Source organism: Manduca sexta, chromosome 4 (assembly GCF_014839805.1).
Source record: "Manduca sexta isolate Smith_Timp_Sample1 chromosome 4, JHU_Msex_v1.0, whole genome shotgun sequence".
NCBI classification, from domain to species: Eukaryota; Metazoa; Arthropoda; class Insecta; order Lepidoptera; family Sphingidae; genus Manduca; species Manduca sexta.
In genome coordinates, this window is record NC_051118.1 from 9,063,675 (window position 1) to 9,084,500 (window position 20,826).

General features: G+C 35.4%; 3 protein-coding genes across 6 annotated transcripts in view; 1 reads left to right on the forward strand and 2 right to left on the reverse strand.

Annotated features, from left to right (window-relative positions):
- The window catches only part of LOC115454114 (protein EFR3 homolog cmp44E-like), a 51,527-nt gene extending 47,124 nt beyond the window's left edge, over nt 1-4,403 (reverse strand). For 2 of the 3 annotated variants that reach the window (XM_037442722.1, XM_037442724.1), the window contains exon 1: nt 4,125-4,402. In XM_037442722.1, coding sequence (XP_037298619.1) covers nt 4,125-4,209 — 85 coding nt within the window. In that variant the 5' untranslated portion in view covers nt 4,210-4,402. Of the gene's footprint in view, nt 1-4,124 lie in introns of all 3 variants that reach the window. The other variant, XM_037442727.1, reaches the window with a different exon arrangement.
- On the reverse strand, nt 2,058-3,587 carry LOC115445303 (cyclin-L1). Its single transcript, XM_030171525.2, has one exon. It carries the CDS (start codon nt 3,330-3,332, stop codon nt 2,094-2,096), a length of 1,239 nt encoding a protein of 412 aa, XP_030027385.2. The 5' UTR covers nt 3,333-3,587; the 3' UTR covers nt 2,058-2,093.
- A 5,750-nt stretch (nt 4,404-10,153) lies between the features above and the next one.
- The window catches only part of LOC115445318 (serine/arginine repetitive matrix protein 2), a 91,481-nt gene continuing 80,808 nt past the window's right edge, over nt 10,154-20,826 (forward strand). For both annotated transcript variants that reach the window (XM_030171538.2, XM_030171539.2), the window contains exon 1: nt 10,154-10,422. The gene's annotated coding sequence lies outside the window, so the exon portion shown is untranslated. The remainder of the gene's footprint in view (nt 10,423-20,826) is intronic.

Here is a 20,826-nt window from a genome sequence, read left to right on the forward strand (position 1 = left end):
CATCCAAGTACCATGCTATTTACGATTGTATTAAAATTGGAAAAGGTTCATTATATATCATTTATCAATCATAAAAAAATATGAAACATGTTGAGTATTCATTAAACTTAGTTTCTCAATTAGCGCAAATCCGCGAAAAATTAATAGAAAAGGAAATGTAACAGAACAATATATTTAAAATAAATGCATGATTTTAATTTTTACTTCCGTATATTATTATTTAAATGAAATACCTAATTATGTAAAAATTATACATGCGGATATAAAAGAATAATTACTAAATATATTCCCACGGCAAAAAACCTTCACGATACAATGTACGTACCTATACCTGAATTACAAAAAAAAACACATTTTATTTTGCTTAACCTAGTAATATTATAAATGCGAAGGTATGTGACAATGGATGTATGTTTGTTCCTCTTTCACGAAAAAACTCAACGGATTTGAATGTATCTTTACAGTAATATTGGTTATACATCAGAATAACATATAGATTATATTATATATAATTATAATGATTTTGTGTAATTTGGTCATAATATTAAGATACATATCAAGTAAGACGGAAATTCTTTTTATCCCGGAAAACTCCTTCATGCGTGCGAAGCTGCGAGCAAAAGCCAGTACATTATAATTATATGAGCCATACCTAAAGATCTAGGTGGGAGCTCTAGGAACATCATTGTTCAGCCTGGTTACCCGTCCCTTGTCGTAAAAAGCGATACCGTCCTTTCTTTTTAAATTATTTTACCAATGAGTATACATTTTCACATTTTACCGAAGAAAATGTTTATGCTTGTGTTTTACAAGTAGGGTGTTGGAGTTATTTGATACGTAGCTGGCCCGCCTTAACGCTGTACTAGACAAAACATTACATAATGAAATACTAATTGTGCAAAGTGGGTCACACCTAGATTTAGGCCTTTCCAAGTGGGTTAGGAAAATTAACTTCACAAATTAGTTTTGAACGATGTCAGGTTGCTAAGTAATGAGTGTTTTTACTCACTGAAAAGCTACTTTTTGTAATGTCCTGGTGAAATGCACTGCAACAATTCACAGAACTGGCCCATAGGTATATTGCAATCAATTTATAAAATGAAAACCTACTTTGTTATGTTTGGTGTCATATATGTATAAAAAATAAGTAAATATTACAGTTATATAGTAGCTTGCTACAACAACATATTTCTAAGAATTTTCTGATGTATCTCTGAAGTCAAAGGTCTAACAACAATGAAATTTATTTGACAAACAAAAAAAAATACTGTAAAATTGATAACCTCCTCTTTTTTTTGAAGTTGGTTTAAAACATACAGATGTTTCAATGAAAATAATTTAACTAATATTTAAAAATTTCTTTATAATAGTGAGGGATCACACAGGAAGCACCAGCTTTCAAATAAAAAAAGAATAATCAAAATCGGTTCATCCAATCTGTTCTGAAGTAACAAACAAAAAAAAAATACTGTAAAATTGATAACCTCCTCATTTTTTTGAAGTCTGTTTAAAACATACAGATGTTTCAATGAAAATACACTATTATAAAGAAATTTTTAAATATTAGTTGACTCACTTGCCCTTTTGTTGACCTATCCTATTGGAACAAGTTTGTAGCCTGCACTTCTTTAGAGAACCTGAATCTCATGACTAACCTAATCTAGTTCCAATTGTATTATCTTTGCCAGTTTACTTAATGTCCAATGAAATAGTAGCTTAGTGCAGATGATGTTGTCTAATGGATACAAAATTGCTTTTCTATCTTCATATCCATCATCTTGGTTCATATATTGTGTATGAATGTATGGATGACATCAGGTGTCCTTCAGGCTGATCGTCTAATTCATATCAATAAAATTACACATTATATTGTACTTTATTTCATAAATATTTTCCACAACATTCGGTGCATATTGGTATTATGGGTACAGAATGACACTACATATCCAAAATACTTTATGTCCACTATAATTTTGTTACATTATAGTAAATATTTAAATGTTTAGAACAGTAATTTGAAAATCTCTACTAAGTCAATGAATAAAAAAAAAACAAAATGAACTAAAAATAACTTTATTCCTATAGAAAATGCATTAATGCTTCCTCTTCTCATCTCTGCTGTCCCTGCTTGACTTGGCTCTCTCATAATCATCATATTTTCGTGACATATTACGTCTCTTATCCTCCATCCTCCTCTCCCTGGACCGATCAAGTTCCCGTTCCCTTGATCTTGACTTATGCCGCTTGCTTGAGTACTCTCTTTTACGTTCATATGGAGATCGCGACCTTCTCTCCTTTTTAGATTTATGGCTGTGGTACTTCGAAGACAGTGGAGGAGTTTTTGGTGACTTCTCTTTCTTCGTGTCTCGTCTAATATCCTTAGAAGTTGATGCCGTGGGAGATTCAGCCTTCTTCTCTTCTGCTTTAGCATTTTCCCTCTCTTTTTGTGCCTGCATGTGTTTGTTAGCTTGGTATACTTTACGGAGCAAGTCTACTTTGGCTTCCAGTTCTTCAGGATTAACTTTAGCACGTTTGTATAGCTGTAGGATCCTGATACACACTTCTCTGATGTCTTCCTCTGTCACTTTGAAGAGCAAGAACCAGTGTGGGTTGTTGGGTAATGGTAACCCAATTTTACGGGCTGTCAAATATATGCAAGCACAAGCTATTGTCTCTGGTGGGAATCGCATAAACACATCAGTCCTGAGAGCATCATTCATGTAGTTCCAAGCCATCTGCATGAGCTGACGGTTCTTCTCATACTGCAGGAGTTGTAAGTACACCACAATGAGTTTGTGTGGATGCTTCACGTGAACACAGAAGCCTAGCTCTTTAAGAATGCGCCGCTCAGCTTTTATAACCTGATTTTTGAGTTCTATGTAATTTTGATCAACAATTAGGGGGCTGATTGTCTTCTGAGCTCTCACCTGCTTGATGTGGTGGAACACGTTGATGACGTCACGTATCCTGCATGGTTTTTCTTCAACTTTCGACGCTAAATATATACTGCCCATCGCCATAGTTTCCATAGGATATCTGACGAAAGATTTCGAGTAGTAGAACCTCTGGAGGTAGATTTGTCCCGTAGCCATCGCTACTTGTGGTAATTTGAGCAAAATACCTGCAGTTTGTATCATTTCACATCCTAATATACGTAAGTCGGTCTCAGTATCGACATCAAGGCCATCGGCTTGGGAGGGCGTTTCCTTGAACGCAGACTCCGGTAAAAAGCAATTGTGAAGGGTTAGGATGATCTTCCCGTAGGTTTTCTGTGGTTTTGCAGGTGTCGAGTTGTTCGCTTTGGGTTGATTTTGCACTGTTGTGGTCGTCATTTTTGTTTCACGAAACTTTCACATAAAATGAATGTTTTTGTGCTTAATTTTGACTAAAACACACTATTAATGCGAAACGAGAGTTACTATCGCAAATATTTATAGTTTTTTGACATATTTGAATGTATAATCACAGTTTATTGCGAGAAAAATGCTAAGAAAACACGTTCGTATTGACAGCTATTAGGTCAAGATGGCGCCGATATTTACCATATGTCAAAGTACAATATTGTAAACAATATTTTTCGTTAATTATACGTATTTCCTTTGTTATACTGAAATTAGGAACTTACCTTGGGCCATTATCTTCCGTAAACTATAACTACGGTACGTATAAATTTATTATTTCAAGTAGAAACATAAAAACAAGACACGGATACGTGAGTCATTCGGTCGATTTGTTAACGTTTCGTTCATTTTTTAGTGATAAGATTTTATAAATGTTAATAATTCATATAGTTATAAAAAAATAAGTAATATAAAAGTATTCATATATTAAAATTGTATCTGTGTACGTTTCTCGCTTAATTTATTGAAATATTGAAAAGGACAAAATTTCATTTTATTTCTGAACGACGGTACATTGAAAAAAATCAATAGTCTAAAGTTCTACGTATAAATGTATTTTAGCGGCAATTACAAGTAGGTGATCAATAATCTAAAAGGCACTCTTGTCGTCTTGTTACTTAAACGCTGACATTTATTAATTCAATTATCTACCTGTTAATGGCAAGGTCATTCTAAAAGGACAAAGGAAAATTACTTATGGGAAAGATTACAATTTTGACTTACATCCAGAATCCGTGCATTTTTGTACAAAGGAATCAAGAAAATCGTGTCCTTCACCGCCTTCAAAACAACACTTCACGAAAGACATATTTAATAATTAAATAAATAATAAAAATATAACAGTCATAAATTCTTTAACGAGGAAATATTAATATAAATGTAAAATATAGGTAATATCACTCAATTGCACCAGTTCAGGTGGGCTTCGTAATAAGTAACAGCACTAATAAATAATAACAGGATCAAAATAGTTAGGTTTCTCTAAAAATAATATATTAATATAAAAATAATAATAACACTCTTTTATATATATTGCTTCTCATAACTTGAGTATAAAATTATTGACTACAAATTTTAACAACAAAATTAGGTCAACTAGGTATTCACAAATCGGAAGCAAGTTGTATTTTTTTTCATCTTGGAAAATGTCAATGCTATCATAATAGTACAATCCGAACATATTATGTAGTCATAGAATCTTATAAAGATCTCTTATCGTATCGCCTTCTGAATTCGACGGGATAATGCGCATATTCCTCAAATTTAGTTTTTACGCATTCCGATAGATGGCGCTTTACATTTTTTATAGTTCTCTGAGTGCAAGCTAGATGTCGTAATACATCACAAAATGTTCGGAAATTTAATATTTACTGTTCGTACCACATATCGGATCGGCTAAATATTTTTTTGTAATTTTGATTATATATTTAAATATCTTATTTTATTTATTATATGTATAATTGCTCAGCCATAATATTATAATTAATATTAAGAGAAGTTCGTAAAGATATTAAATCATGTTAGTTTTCTGTGGGACTGTGGTTCACTCGCTGAAATTATTAGCTAAACATGCAAGCGCTCTTACAATACCATTTAAATTACCTTAGGATTTACCTATCCCAAAATCACTTCGCTTGTCCCAGGATCCGAAACAGCGGTGGGTGTACCGACATTGAGTCTTTCTACTTTTTATTTTTAGTATTGGACACCGCAGTCAACACCAGTGGAAAGCCGCGAATGGGATACTGGAATCCCCCAGCTTAGAGACTGCAGAGTCCTGGAGGACGATTTGGGAGAAAGAGTTGAGAAAGGAGAAGGGACCATTTTAGGATGGGCGGACGGCAGAAGGAAGGGAGACGTTCGTGAGCCCTTATAGACGTCAATGTGAATTTGGCAACCAAGAGGCATACACACTTAACTGTGTGCCTTGGGCCGCGACAAATTTACCCCGTGCGTAGGCATGCATTCGGTGTGGAAACCAAGCGAACAAGAATTGCCCCGGGAGGCAAGTCTTTCTAGTTGGTACAAGCCCGGAATTTATGCATAGAGATAGTCTCGCCCCCTACTTGGGACGAAAACATGTGGCAAATACTGGGTGCCCTGGTTGTTAATAAAATCGTGATGTGTGTTTAGTACTGACCAACATCTTCTGCTGGCTTCTATATAATACAAACTGTATTTGTATCTGTACGGGCTACTACGGGACCCATACACTCTTGGTTGATAGTGTTGAAATGGTATGTTTGAAATGATAGTCCAGGATACGAGAAAATTCATATATTGATAATTTGCTTATTGATAGTATGATACTGATGCTAGGATAGAAGCACGCACGACCTAACGCAGTCTGATTGCTTCGCGCACTGATCGTATGGGTGTAATAAAAGCATTGGCGTGGCGTAATGCGCTGACGCCGCAATGCACTTACTGGGTACGAGTTAGCTCGTAGATGCTCCCAGGCCCAGAAGTAGTGGCCGTTATGGTGAAATAAGATGAATTAAATCTAATAACAAGATGATACACAATAGGGTACCGGACTAATTTTTGTTCATTACTATTATCAAATATTTACATAATAAAATTATAACACAGAAGGAATTATTAAAATCCGTTAAAAAATCAACAAGTTATAAGTCTTTGAATTTCGATGGAAGGGGTAATTAACAAGAAACGGAAAAGGGACGAAATACCCACTTGTGACGTCATCGGGAATTAAGACGCGTGCGAAAGAAAGAGATGAAGCGATATCCCCACATCGCGCCTACTTCTGCACATTACAATATTTTAAATATGAATTACTCGCTCATTTTTTAACCAATTTTTATGCAGTTTTCGCAGGAGTGCTTCTTTTTCGTATTATTAACCATTAGATATAGAATAATGTACAAAATCAAGCATAGGCCGGTCCCCTATTATTCTTAAAGTTATATATACAATAGGACGTCGTTACACAATTTAAAGTATTATTCTAAGCTCTAAAGGTCCTGTATCATTGAAAAGTACGGGGGATGTTTCCCGGTTTACGCGACATTTATGTACGCCCGGTACTTACCAGTGAACAAAGTAAATAGTAAATATATTTTTAATAGGTACGCATATAGTTTAAATTAATCAGGCTGTATAATCACTACTTCCTTAGCCTGTTTAGCTTGTTATTCCTTAGCCTTGAATAAAACAATACTCAATATAATAAAAATAATTTAATATATCGTTTATGGTAAATAACAGTAAAATCTTTATATATATACAAGTTATATATATATTTCAATCTGTTATCCTGGTAAGGTCGGTGTGGGCGGTACAGTGAAGCGAATAGCTGTCGCACAGTCTCCACCGACCGCGCTGTTTTTACCTGACTGCACCGACCTCGTGAACTTTGGTATTTATTGCTGATTTAACTGGATGTAACGAGGTTTTGTTGCTATTGTTTGCGTATTGTTTTATTCAAGGAACAGGCTAAGGAAGTAGTGACCATACAGCCTGATTAATTAACTGTATGCGTACTTATTAAAAAACTTATTTATCAATTTAGGAATCCTTAGATTAATAGTGCATTTTTTATGTGTAGGAATTTTGCATTATGCATAGCCTAAAGACCAGAGTGTGGCCAAAGACCTACCCTATTAATTGCCTCTTAGGAAAAGCGGTTCGGGCAGTTATTCTAAATATCTTAAGGATTCATAGGACAGCCGTAGCCTCCCTGATGTCCGACGCTTTACGAAGTCTGAAGTCTGTAGTCGTTGAACACTCTGAAGAACGAACGAAAAGAACACAGATCAGGTCTCTGATTTGCGAGGCTATTGAAATTAAAAAAAATCCTAATTTCAATAGAGAAAGATGGTTGGAAGCTTGCACAAGTCTGGGATGCAGTTACAGTACATTTAATTAAACCGGAACCCAAAAGATCGGCTGCCAGACTTCAAAACACTGTGAGCTCATTCTGCGTAGATCGGACCACCAACAGCTAAAATTTAAAAAGTTGTATAATTGTAAAATGGAGGTAGAAAGTGTAACTTTGACTTTGCGGATGAACAATACCCCAGTCCCCCTCGTGACCATGAAGGCAGCAATGTCTTCGAAATGTCGAGAGAACATTAAAATATTAAAACAGCGATATAATCCGAAAAATTGTTTAATTTTAATGTCTAAAATTCGCGTAAACATAAGAAATCATAAATATTTTTATAATAAACAAAATTAAAACAAAATTTTTGCTTTTTACTTTTTTGTAACGGTTCTTACATTATTGAGTATATTATAATTGCCGTATTAAAATCATTATCGACTTGTAAGGAACACATTTGATTTATTACTATGAAGTCGATTATCATCGGCTGGACAATACTCATGTACCAGATTTTTGGAATGTATGCTCGATATGCGAAAATAAACATTGCGGTGGTACCTACCCGAGCGGACTCTCACATATGACAAACCTACCACCAGTAAACCTCGCAACACATCCGCTAAAAAGGTGGGAAGGGCGCGTATTCTTGGATGAAATGACCCGTAGGGACATTACACAAGATTATAAAATCACCCATATGACTTACATTAGTGTCTTGCATTCCGGAATCTGAATTATCAACTCCTCCCTATCTGTCTATTAAATTTGGCAAGATAAAGACAAATTAGGGTCTCCTAATATTCGCCAAGCTTCAACGCTCGGTGTCATAAAATGCGTGCCACTGCTGATCCTCGCTTATAGGAGTTGTAGTGGAAGCTGTTAGGGCGGGGAAGTCTCTGTTCGGGAATCAGCTTTACTCGACAGGCGAGGAACAATCTTGTTTCCTTACTCCACACTTTATCTCGGCCCAACTCCGCTAACCAGGTCGCTTTGTCATGGTCAGATATAAAATATTGTCACAGCATAATCGAATCTAAAGAAAAATATCCAATCTGTGCTTAAAAGGTTACAAGTAATGATTTATTTACTTCGCTGATGTACTAAGCCGTGTCCTATGTCGTCATGGAGTGAGTCATGAGCTCCCGTGCTGAGAACCGGTTACTCATCGGGTAATTACTAGAAAGTTCTGCTTATTTTAAGGGCTGATTTCAATGAGTAAGGTAGGTATGATAATTTAAATGATGTAATGATTTCTTATGTTTACGTGAAGACATTAAAATTAAGCTATTTTTTAGATTTTATCGCGGTTTCGAAGACTTTGCAACCTTCGTGCTTAATATTTAAAAAGTTGTATATTTGTAAAATGTAGGTAGATATTGTAACTTTGACTTTACGGATGAACAATACCTCAGTCCCCCCGTGACCATGAAGGCTGCAGTCTTCAAAACGTAGGGAGTAAATCAAAATATTAATACCACGATAAAATCCGAAAATAGTTTAATTTTAATAGAACTTAAATGACGTTTATATGAATAACATTTAAATTGCCTCAAATACTTTTTTTTATAATATTGAATAAAGCGATTCGAAAAAGCCGCTCGCTCGATGGTTGATAGTAAACGATGTGAGTGCCCTTTAATAGTAATAACACTAGTAATTGCCTTAGTAGCGTAGTTCTAATATGTACGCAGTACGAGTACGACTACCACGCTGAGGTCCTGAATTTGAATCATGGGCCAGGGAACAATAATTGTGACTGTGCCTGTTTTAAAAGTTACTCGCTCGCAGCTCAGAGTCAGGAATTTGGCGGTGTGCGACGGTGTGATATCGCTGTGCCTCGAAAACGTAAATCCATTGGTCCTGCGCCTGATCTCTCTCCGGTCATATCGGATTGCTGTCTCACCGGACTATGAAAGTGAAGGAACTGAGATTTCACCTGTGTATTATTATCACACTTGCACTATAATATCTCATGCGTGCTCGACGGATTTCCGTTAAGATTAGCTGCGGTAGCTGAAGTTCGGCGAAAAGGGATTCAATTACAAAACAGTGCATGGTAGTTATCGTAATGTACTCATCACTCTAAAACATGAGAAGTTAAGTCGCATAAGACCCAGTAATTACATTGGCTTCAATGTGTTAACATGGCTTCATAGAGAAGCGGCATCCAAAAATAGTACGTATGGACTGACAATGGTAGATATGGATTGATTCCTGTTTGAAACCTACATGAGCCACTATGGCGGGTTTTACGCCTTGTACGGTGGTCGATATCCGGGCGGATACAAATAACCTACCATCAAACCTGTGTCTGTTCAAACAAAATCTCTTGTTAAGTAAATCTGTCTTCTAATAAAGTGAATGAGACAGAATTGATCAGATTAAAGTGTCGATGAATTAAGGTTTGGTATTTAAGGTGTGGGTCAGAGCGTAGGTTGTGCTTTGTGCATTTTGCCCGAGCCTTGAGGACTCAGAGGTCAGTAATGGATATTGTTTACATTCCTACATAAATTTAGCCTAAAAATACCGCAATTTTGTACCATCAACGGATCATAATTTCGATTTTAAATTGTTTCGTCTAAGTCGGCCATCTTGGAATTATAATCTGTGGCTCGTAAATCATTCGATAATTGTTCAACGAATCCATTCACAGCCAATAATGGCATAATTGGATCCGAATCTGTTATATTAACGAAATATTGCCTAAACAATCATAATGATCATATGATTAGACCAGATGACATCAGGTGACATTTTCGGTTCATGACAAATATTCAAAACGCCAAAATGGGCAGCGTGACAGACGCCTGCGCTAAAAATTATAAAAAAAAATATATAGCACTGAGCAGTTTTCCTTGCAAATACGGCCTCCTACGAATTCGCGGCAAAGCCTCGACTACGTAACACTCGCTCACTTGTTCGCTCAGTCGACCTCGAGACGCTGACAGGAGCGGGTGTGTTGCCATTTTTCTTTTTAAACTGTCAAAGACGACGAATGTGCTGTGGTTCCTTTTTCGAAATTTGAAAAAATGTCCTAGTGCAGTGCGCTGATTGTGTTTACGGTTTTCCATTTTCAAACACTGTGTCGATTCGCGACTGTGATTTGTGTTGTTTATTAGTTTACCGTGTACCGTTTTGAACTGTCACCGTTGCGTTCGAAAAGGATTATTTTCGGTGAGTGTGTATTTTTTCCTAATTTATTTTATAGTGTCTATTTAAATTTCAAATTAAGAAGTGGTATTGGCGGTTTTTTTTTACGGTTCTTAAAGTGTGTTATACTGTTTTTTAACACGAGTTTATTTGCTTAAGTTTGTCATGAGATGATGTTATTATTAAATAATTTATTCATTTTATGCTGAGTAGTTTGCGTCATCCTTTAGGGTCATATTGTGACAGTCAGTAGCAAAGTTTGAGCCGAGATTTGAATTTTTCGTAACTTAAGTGCGTATGTCCTTTATTTACAATGTTGTAACAATGTACAAATGCATTGTGAAGAAACTTATACGATAATTTTTTTTTATCATACACGGAATATTTTTTAAATTGAAATTTCTTTTAGAACTGACAACAAGTCTATTGCTCTTACTATACTTGTAATATGGGTCAAAATCCCAGTGTCTTCGCTTCAATCCCGGAGATTTGAAATGATAAGCTCCAGGGTTTGATGGCAACCGGTCGTACAACTATCCCTAATAAATAAAGGGGATCAAATTTTGTTCAAGTCACTCCATTCATAATGACGTCATTTATAAGATTTTTTTTTTAGATATTTAAGTCGAAGTGATTGTTATAGAAAATATATATATAATAGGACAGCAAATGTAAAATTGATAGGTGTCTTATAAGCTCACGCGTTGACCGTTAAAGGGCTAGGCAGAGGCAATTAGTGATTGGGCTCATTTTGGAGCTTATACATATCCCATGATCTAATACTGAGCGAGTCTATTGCCATATCGGGCACAATTTCCTAAACACCTCATATGATCGAATTGAAATAACACATCGACTCGAGAATTGAACACAAAGCGACGCGGTTCACGATCTACCAAACCTACCTAGCTTTTGACGGTCGAACAATCCGGAATGGAGTATAAAAGGCTTTATTCACGTAAAATAGCAAGTGCTCTTTAAATTGTTGTACTTCATGGAAAACTACTCGACTTTAGATCACAGAAACAGGTTGTTTTGCACACAGCGTTATGACGTAGCATTCAATAAATATTGCAGAAAGAAGAATTATATGTAGAGTGTAGATGACGGATATTTACGTTTCGTAGAGACGAGGCTGTTATATTAAACACAGAGAGAGAGAGAGAGAGAGAGAGAGAGAGAGAGAGAGAGAGAGAGAGAGAGAGAGAGAGAGAGAGCGGGGGGGGGACAGAGATACATTCATGGTTTTTATCACTGAAGGGGTAGGCAGAAGCGCAACTAATACTACCATTTTTCACTGTACGTATTATGCGTCCGGCCTATACGATAGGGGCGAGCCTATCGCCATATCGGGCACAAATATTCCATACTCCGGGCTGATACTGAGTAGAAACCTAATATCAATGCATAATCAGGGGATCGAACTTAACACCTCACTGCAGTCGTACCGTAACACTACTAAGCTACCAAACCAGTCATGTTTAGATACATTGCGAAAAAAAATACAATTACATAGTCTCACACCCAGTATTATTAGGTATCATAGTATCATTTATAGAGTTTACAATAATTGCCAGAATTGTGAACATCTACCAACTTTCGAAGTAATTCCTTTTTAGGATCAGTTAATTCAAACTTTCTAACGGAGATAGAGAGTAAAGGTTGTTTAACCAAAGCTAGCACGTTTACATACTATATTAAAAACATTCATTATAGCATCTGCCTGCGACTGCGCCCGCTTGAAGTGGTTTTTAGGGGTAAAATGTAGCCTACAGCACTCGGGAGTAATGTAAGCTACATTAATGAAGGAATTTTCAAAATCGGTTCAGTAGTTCCTGAGATTAACGCGTTAAAAAAACAAACTCTTTAATTACATATATTAGTATAATTGAAGGGACAAGTATACACAGGCTAACAAAACAACATGCTATACTAGTGGTAGGTCTTTTATATGTTAGAGTCCGTTTAGTTTGATGTACCACCGCAATGTCTATTTCTGTTGCCAAACAGCAGTGTTGTGTTCCGGTTTGTGAAACATTGTAGCCAGTGTAACTACTGTACATAATAAGATTTAACATCTCATGTCTCAGGATGGTGAGTGCAGTGGAATACCAAACAACGACTACTTTATAATTTTGAGATTCTCATTATAAATATTAAAATCGTAACGATGTCGACACGATATATCGGTTCAAAACCTTTTGGTAATTTATGCGTCCCTAGTAGTGAAGTAAATATGTCCCAGAGTTAACATTAGATTAGGTCGAACTGACCCGATTTTTTTGAATATTCTAGAAAAGAGTATTACTTGACCTCAAAGAAGTATATGATAAGGGCAGTTACAAGAAGAGTTATAAATAGTATAACTGTAGATAATAGCATAATTGCATAAAGTTTTTGCGCCATGACGTAACAAACACCTGTACAGGAAATTGTATGAATTACTGCTTCTTTTATACTTTGGTTTTGAGAAGATTTGTGTTAGTTGATATTTGTATTTTATATCGAGTAATAGAGTATATGTATTTTTCTCATCTTTTTTTATCACGCACAAGTTTGTTCCTTAAACTGTCTTTGAATAGAGCAATATCTGAGTTTCTTGCCCGTTCTTCTCTGGTGAGAACTGCTTTCCGAACTATACGTAGAGTTGATAGATAGAATCAAAATAATTAATAACATTTTACGGGTTGAAATAAATTATTTAATTTAATTGCAACACATTATACCGAGTAACAAGCTAAGAAACTCTCACGTTTATTAGTGCTGTCCCTGATTAGAGCCCAGTAACCAGTAACAGGAACAATGTCAGCCTACACTAACATAATATTATCAGTTATTACATATGTAAGTCATCTCCACTACACCATTTTACTGGTTATAGGTTTATCGTATGCGAGGAACCGTCTGTTCAGGTGCTTGCACTGTTGTGTTCCGATTTGAAGGACATTGTAGCGTACTTAATGGGCATTATGAGACTTTACATCTCATGTCTCAGGGTGCAGTGGAATGCCTTTGTACTTTGTAATTCAGTTCTGTATGGTGTTGCTACTGTTTATGGTCGTATCGCTTACCATCAGGCGAGCGGCGTTTTCTACACTCGTCCTCTATATGAGTCTTATATATAAACCTTACACTGCTCTGTGCTCGTAATGTACTTATAAACGGTACAAAGTTCTTCACGTATTGATATATTTAATCATTTTAATGTCCCTCAAATGGCCAAATTATGTAACTACCATCTAGTTTTGGAACGAAAAGTCTCTCATAAAGTCTACTAACGGGACTCGACATTGAAATAACCGACGTTATAAGAAAATCTTAATGAATAAAAATGAAAGGAGCCGCGGACCTCACTGGTGCAGTTCCATACAAAGTAAAGAGGGTGAAACAATGGCCTGATTTAAAATGTAGATAGCGGGGGCGTGACCCGGGCTAGTCCGCGACCCCCCAAGCTCACCACACAAGTGTCCAGTGTTATAATTCCATAGGTTCTCAAATTTCGTCTACAGCTCACTTTGAGAATCTTTTATTTTATATGTACTTATTGTTATATGAATATGATAGTCGAAGTATCTAATAATGAAAGACATTAAACTATATAATTAGCTATAGATCAGTAAGTAAGTATATAGTTAGTTATACACCGGAAATCATAGCAAAATATTTACTCCAAAAGTTTAATGATTTCTTATGTTTACGCGAATGTTAGACATTGAAATAAAAACTATTTAACGGATTTTGTCGCGGTTTTTTATATTATTATTTTCTCCCGACGTTTCGAAGACTTTGCAGCATGCAGCCTTGCAGTCCCCCCCCCGTGACCATGAAGGCTACAAAGTCTTCGAAACGTCGGGAGAAAATTATAATATAAAAAATCGCGATAAAATCCGTTAAATAGTTTTTATTTCAATAATCCAAAAGTTATTACTGTTTAGTAATAAGTCGCTGTCTTATTTGAAATATGACAAGATGTCACAGCGTATTTAGATATGACTACAAAAATAACATTTTTACAGAAAATATGCTTATTTTCGCATTAGTAACATACAAATCATGATATGGAAACTATGAATTGTTTCATGGTAGATCGAGTAACCATCACATAAGCGCAAAATCCTTATATAACAATCTTCTCAATGTCCGCTCTATATATCTTTGCTCTTAATCGATATATTAGTTAGGTAACGTAAGATCATTTTTCTTTCAAGTATTAACAAAAATAAAAAATATTGCACCTCCTATCCCCCTCCAAATCAGTGTGAATGATTTCAGTTTAAATAAATTCACAGAGACATAACTAGTAAGCACCACCCACACAGAGCGTACGACACACCTGTCCTGTTTCAAGATTTATATTTCAAGTTAAAAAACAACTTTATTCTACACTAGTCGTGCACATTAACTGCTCGCAAAAAACTATAATTTTCACTCGTTCCACTTGTCTTATGACATCATTACGTAAACTGCCCCAAGGTTAAGGGTAAGCAGTATTACAACTCTTTTAGAAGTCCAGTCGGAAATCCTTATTTATTTTATTTGTGCTTACAGTTATCAATAACTAACAAATATAGAAAGAAGAGTAGTAGAGTATCCCTCTCAGTAGAAGAGGCCCATGCCCAACAATGGGACAGTATACAGAGCTGATATTATTTTAGGAAGAGGAGAACACAATAGATAAGTCAATTATGAGCCAACGCAGATTGACTTTAAAATTACTTAGATAGAATTGGACATGCACTAGAATATTTTGCTAAACATTTAAAATGTCCTTATTAGGAATGGAACCGCGACTGTACTCCGAGTATGTTCAAAATAAACAGTGGCTACCAGACGATGTTAATTACTACACAAGTTTTTGTACATCTACGGCTGCGGTCATACCGTTAGCGGGACGTATATTCATTAGAATGTATCGGCGAATAACAGTGCAACAGTCTTACTTATAAACTTGTTTTAGCGTTAAGAGGTGGTTAAGAATTGCTTATATAGCTGTCAAAAATATTATCGGTTTCCTAGTTTAAACCTTATTAAGAGGCAAGATGGCGGGTTATGACTTACGACGGAGCGAGTATATTTGTGTTTTAACTAAGCGTAGCTTTGCGAAATTTTTATAAGACTGTAAATTTTATGATTACAATTTCATATTTGTGTTAGAAATAATTTTTATATCGAAATCTCTGATCATGGGATATTTTAACAGTTACCTGATATGGTAAACAGATTGGGGCTTAACAGAGTATCAATCGACGAGAGATGAGTAGCCATCGCCAGACGCCATAATTATGCCGACCTGTTATTGGAATGTAAAAGTGTAATAATTATGAAAATTTTATACTAGGTAGAACATGGTCAAAAACACTTGCATTGAAACATGGAGAACATGATTTCATCAAAATATGTTACGCGATATGAATAATAAATATGCTGTGTTTCGAAAAAATAATACACGTTTATTTACTGAGAATACTTACAAATGTCAGTCGGGAAAATTATATGGAATTGTATCTTACAAATTTTTGTTCGTGGATCCACTCGCATCAGAATTTTCCTGGAAGTAAATGAAGTTAAACATTGCTCATATCTTTGACGCAAGCAATATTATATTTTATAGATAGTCTATTTCCAATAATATATTTCTTAGGGATAACTTAGCTTTCTAAAAATTAATTACTAATCGCAATACATTTTAAAAATAATCGCCCATACGTCTACAACCCGCTCACACCGCGACCATACCCGATGAGCAAAAAGCCGTGAAGTGCGCGGGCGTAACGTGGGCTGGAAGCTGCGAGCGGTCGAGCGTGTCCGGTGACGTCAGCGTGCCACTCAAAGCCTTATTAAGTCACCGGGCAATGCCGGGACCACTCGCCATGTAAACGACATCAACGCGCTTCCTATTCGAATAATGCATTTTACAATATTAATAAACGTATTATTCAGTTAAGTTATACGTACTTAAATGTTTTGAATGTTTTTGTTGATGTCTATAAGTTACACAGAAACGCATATATAGCACCTAGTTTGCTTAGAATTAGGAAACCTCTAAAAATGTATTGATAAAAATCATAAAAAAAATACATGAGTTCTTTTACAAGGGTTTTACTGAACTTATTATAAAATATATAGATAATCGTTACACTGTCACAGAGCAAACATATTTTATTGGGATTATATTACTTTCCAAAAAACTTTCATTCCAAGGGTACAAGAGTTAAGTAAAATTCACTTAAGTTTTTAGGGTCTGAAAATTAATTTCTAGAATCATACTCGGGAACCCTTGAAAGTTAATTGCATTCGTGTTACAGGAGAAAGTGTACGCGATTCGGTTTCGCTCTCGACGGCAGGACCTGTCTCCAGCTGTTACTGATCGATTTATCGTTTATTTGTTGCTTTGTTACGAATTCGAAACGCGAAAGATTTAACGTCAAGTTACAATTGACAGCCTCGGTTGCATAGTTGTATTACGTGACGGTGTGACACTGCTCTAAGGTCGCGAGTTAGAATCCCGGGTTTAGTGATGTTGTTTTTTTAAATGACGAGACGAGTATGCCGTTCGCCTGATGGTAAGCAATAGCACCCATAAACAGTATAAATATCATCCAACACCTTGAATTACAAAGTATTGTTTGTTATTCCACTGCGCTCGCCATCCTGAGACATGAGATGTTAAGTCTTATTATGTCCAGTAGTTACACTGACTGCTTCAATATTTTTCTTCTCAGTATCTGGAACTTGTGCCCGATATGACTATGGGCTCACCCCGTATCATATCATAGGACGAAAATACATAAAGACGAAAAGCCTTTGCCCTAGATGCCTCAGCCTACCCGTTCGAAGATAAACTCGTGATGTATTTTTGATTGCTGTAATTGTTCAAATATTTGTTTGTATTTCGTATGCGCGGCTGGTAAAAAAACTTAAATTGGGAGAGGATTAGTTAAATATTTTACCTATAATCTGAGATGTCAAAGAAGGGAAAGTCACGTATACGCCGCAGTAAATCTTCAAGTCACTAGAACAAATTAACCCATGCGCCTGCGCTTGCGTCACCCGTGATGGTGTTTTAATCACTTCTTAGGATTATATTTGTAGATGTGAGATTTCCTCATACATTCCTAGTGATGTTGCGTATTACTAATTTATTTATACTTTGTATAAATTAAGCTTTTAGTGTTATTTTTAACTGCCTTAATGAAGCAGGAAGTTTTCAAAACATAGTGATTTTTTTATTGTAATTAACCACTGTCGGGCATAGGTTGTGTTTTACAGAGTTTTAAATTAATTAGATTTGTTAAATAGTTTTTCTTTGAGCTGGATTACCATGCCTTTGAATTCAGACAAGTGGCAGGTCCATAACTGAGCTAAATCCTTTCTACAGCTCCATTTGAAAAGGTGCGTTACGTCGACCACATTGGAGTGAGATTAGGATAGGTGGAAGAAGAAAAACACAGTTAATTTAAGCGTGTTCAACACACAGACCAATGACAATTCTAGCTCTGTATTATATTGTCCCACTGCTGGGCACGGGTCTCCTCTACTACTGAGAGTTTAGGCTTTAGTCCACCACGCTTCCCTAGTGCGGGTTGGGATAATTCATACATCCTAAAAATTCTTATGTAGAACTTCTCAAGAATGCAGGATTCCTCACGATGTTTTTCTTCACCGTTAAAGCGAACGATAAATAATTATTATATAACATAATTATTAACAAAAAAAATACTATTCATATTCTAAACATTTTACTCTTCAAAGGAAATCTCTCAGTATATTACATGTTTTAACCCCAAAGGACTCCAAATTCCGAAAGACCTCAAGAAAAATGAGAACAGAATGTAAAATGTATTCAGAACTATAATTAAACTTGTGTTAACAGCTTGTACTGCGCGATGAAAATTTAAAGGCCTCATGGAGGTTGTCGCACACTGAAAAGCATTATACAAACCTAATAAAATACAAACCTAAATATGAACTTTTTAGATCACGTATTTATTTAAATATAGTATATCAGAGGCGAAAGAGAAAATTTTCTGAAAAGGGGACCCGACACTACAAATACGTACTTGTAAGTCAATGTTTAATTTGACGTTTGTGATTGGTCGAGAGACCGATGCGTCAGTCACGTGTTAGACTCTCAACCAATCACAATAAAGACACGGAGTCATGTCGTCTTTTTGGAATTCGAAGCACATAATATTACTTCTTAAGAAATTTCGAATTCATTGTAAAGTTTATATTTATACAGCAGTGGCGAAGAGTGCATTTAATCGGATTCCTGTCGGCTTCATTTTATGTAGAATCTAATTATCATTAGAACGATTTGCATTTATGCATATTAGTACCTATATGTTATGTCAGGTTTCCTTTCAGAAATTTCATCTTTCGCTGCTATTATACAGCGATATATTTTATCAAAGCTAAGCGATGCTACTCAGTGTGCGACAACCTCAAATAGGTATGCTAATAAATATGTAGTGTCCACTCGGCCACTCACTCGCGACCGAAATAGATTGTAAAACGTGAACGCACGCAAAAGGTCGCGTTACTGCGGCGGTTAAACGCTTACGTTAAAAATTGAGGAACTATTTGGTAATTCCTGCACTAACAGTTTCTTAATTATCAATAGCCAGAATAATTGTTATTTTAGTTAAAATTTTGTTTTATTTTTTGGTATTATGCATTGTAGTTTATATCTTAAACTGATTTTGTAAAGAGAAACACTAGAGTTGATTGTCGTTCTCTGGTAAGAACTGATTTCCGAATGGTGGTAGAGTTCATATTGATGGAGTCTAAATAATGTATAACATTTTAAACGTTCAAACCAATTATTTCATTTGTAAAAATTATATGAATAATGAATTTTATGATTACGCGAATGTTTAACATTGAAATTAAACAATTTTACGGATTTTTCGGTATAACTTTGTTTAAATTTTATTCCCAACTTTACGACGACATTGCATCCTTGAGTTTCTCCGTGACGGAGGCTACAAAGTACTAATAAAAATAAAATTACATTGAAATAAATCCCTAAAGTTGTTTTATCTTAAAAATTTCTTTATTGTATAACCAATAAAATTTAACTATTGTATTACCGCGATGGAATCCGAAAATTAGTTTAATTTCAATGTCTAACATTCGCGTAAACATAAGAAATCAAAATTTAACTAAATAAAAAAAAATCATTACGTTACTGTTGTGGAATCTCTTATGACTTTTACTTTAACGAGGTTTGTATTGAAGGAATACTTATGACTTATATGTCTGATTATTTTGTACAAAATTCTATAACTATGTGAAATCTCCCAACGCGCAGTAGTTCACCTAGTGGATTAAGGACTAAACCTTTTCAATGTAGAATAATATATAGGACTGCTATTAAGGTCAAGGCAAATAAAACTCTAACTACAGGCTCGTTAGAACTAGATTTGTAATAACTGAAATTATCATAAATATAGTGTCTGGTAAAGGAATTAATACAGTTTAAGTAAATAACAGTCAAGGAAAACGTCGATATTATGTGACTTTTACTCGAGTCAAGTGTCGCCCTTCACTCCGCCCTCGCGCCGGCCCTGATATTTAGTTTAGTCTGTAATCTACTATCTCAGTGCTAGACACCGGCCTCCTCTACCACTAATATTGTTTAGACTCTAGGGATTAGTCTGTCACACTGGCTTATCCGGGTTGGCAGACTTCACATACCCTCGAAATTCTTATGGAGATTTCTCAGATATGTTGGTTTCCTCATGATGTTTTCCTTTATAAAGAATCTTTTAAAATTAGAGTTGTGTTTAGGTTTTGAATGTAGCGACATTCGTCTCAATATACCTACATACAAATAGACGTAAGTCATATTTCAAGTATAAGGGACTTTACAAATTTCAAATTTTAAATAAATATTTGCGCACATATTTACAAATATTTGTCTTACTTTTAAGGGAAATCACAGAACAGATCCACGGACGAGAAATACCACTATACAGAATTGATCCACTCCTTATATAGCCCCTTATTTTCATATTTCACAATAACAACCTAAAAAGTACTAAGGCAACATAAGTTAAAAGCGGTGCGAACTAGATCAGCACATCAATACATCATGTAGTCACGTATGTGTGGCACGTGTTATTATGCGCAGAACCTTGTGCGACATTCTAATAGATAACACTTGCACTTTACTGTGCAACTTGTTATATTATTGTGTTCTAGCGATCTGCCTCGTTTCGTACGGGTAATAAATCATATATACCATTTTTTTCTTTTTTTTTATGGTAGAGACACTATGTAACACCTTGAATTACTAAGTATTGTTTGGTATTCCACTGCGCTCGCCATTCTCAGACATGAGTTAAGTCTTATTGTATCCAGTAGTTACACTGGCTACAAAACACTAAGGAATTATATAAAAACCCTTTCTTTAGATGCACTTCG

Excerpts from the sequence above, each read along its gene's own strand:
- LOC115445303 (XM_030171525.2), bottom strand. The coding sequence starts at position 3,332 with ATGACGACCACAACAGTGCAAAATCAACCCAAAGCGAACAACTCGACA.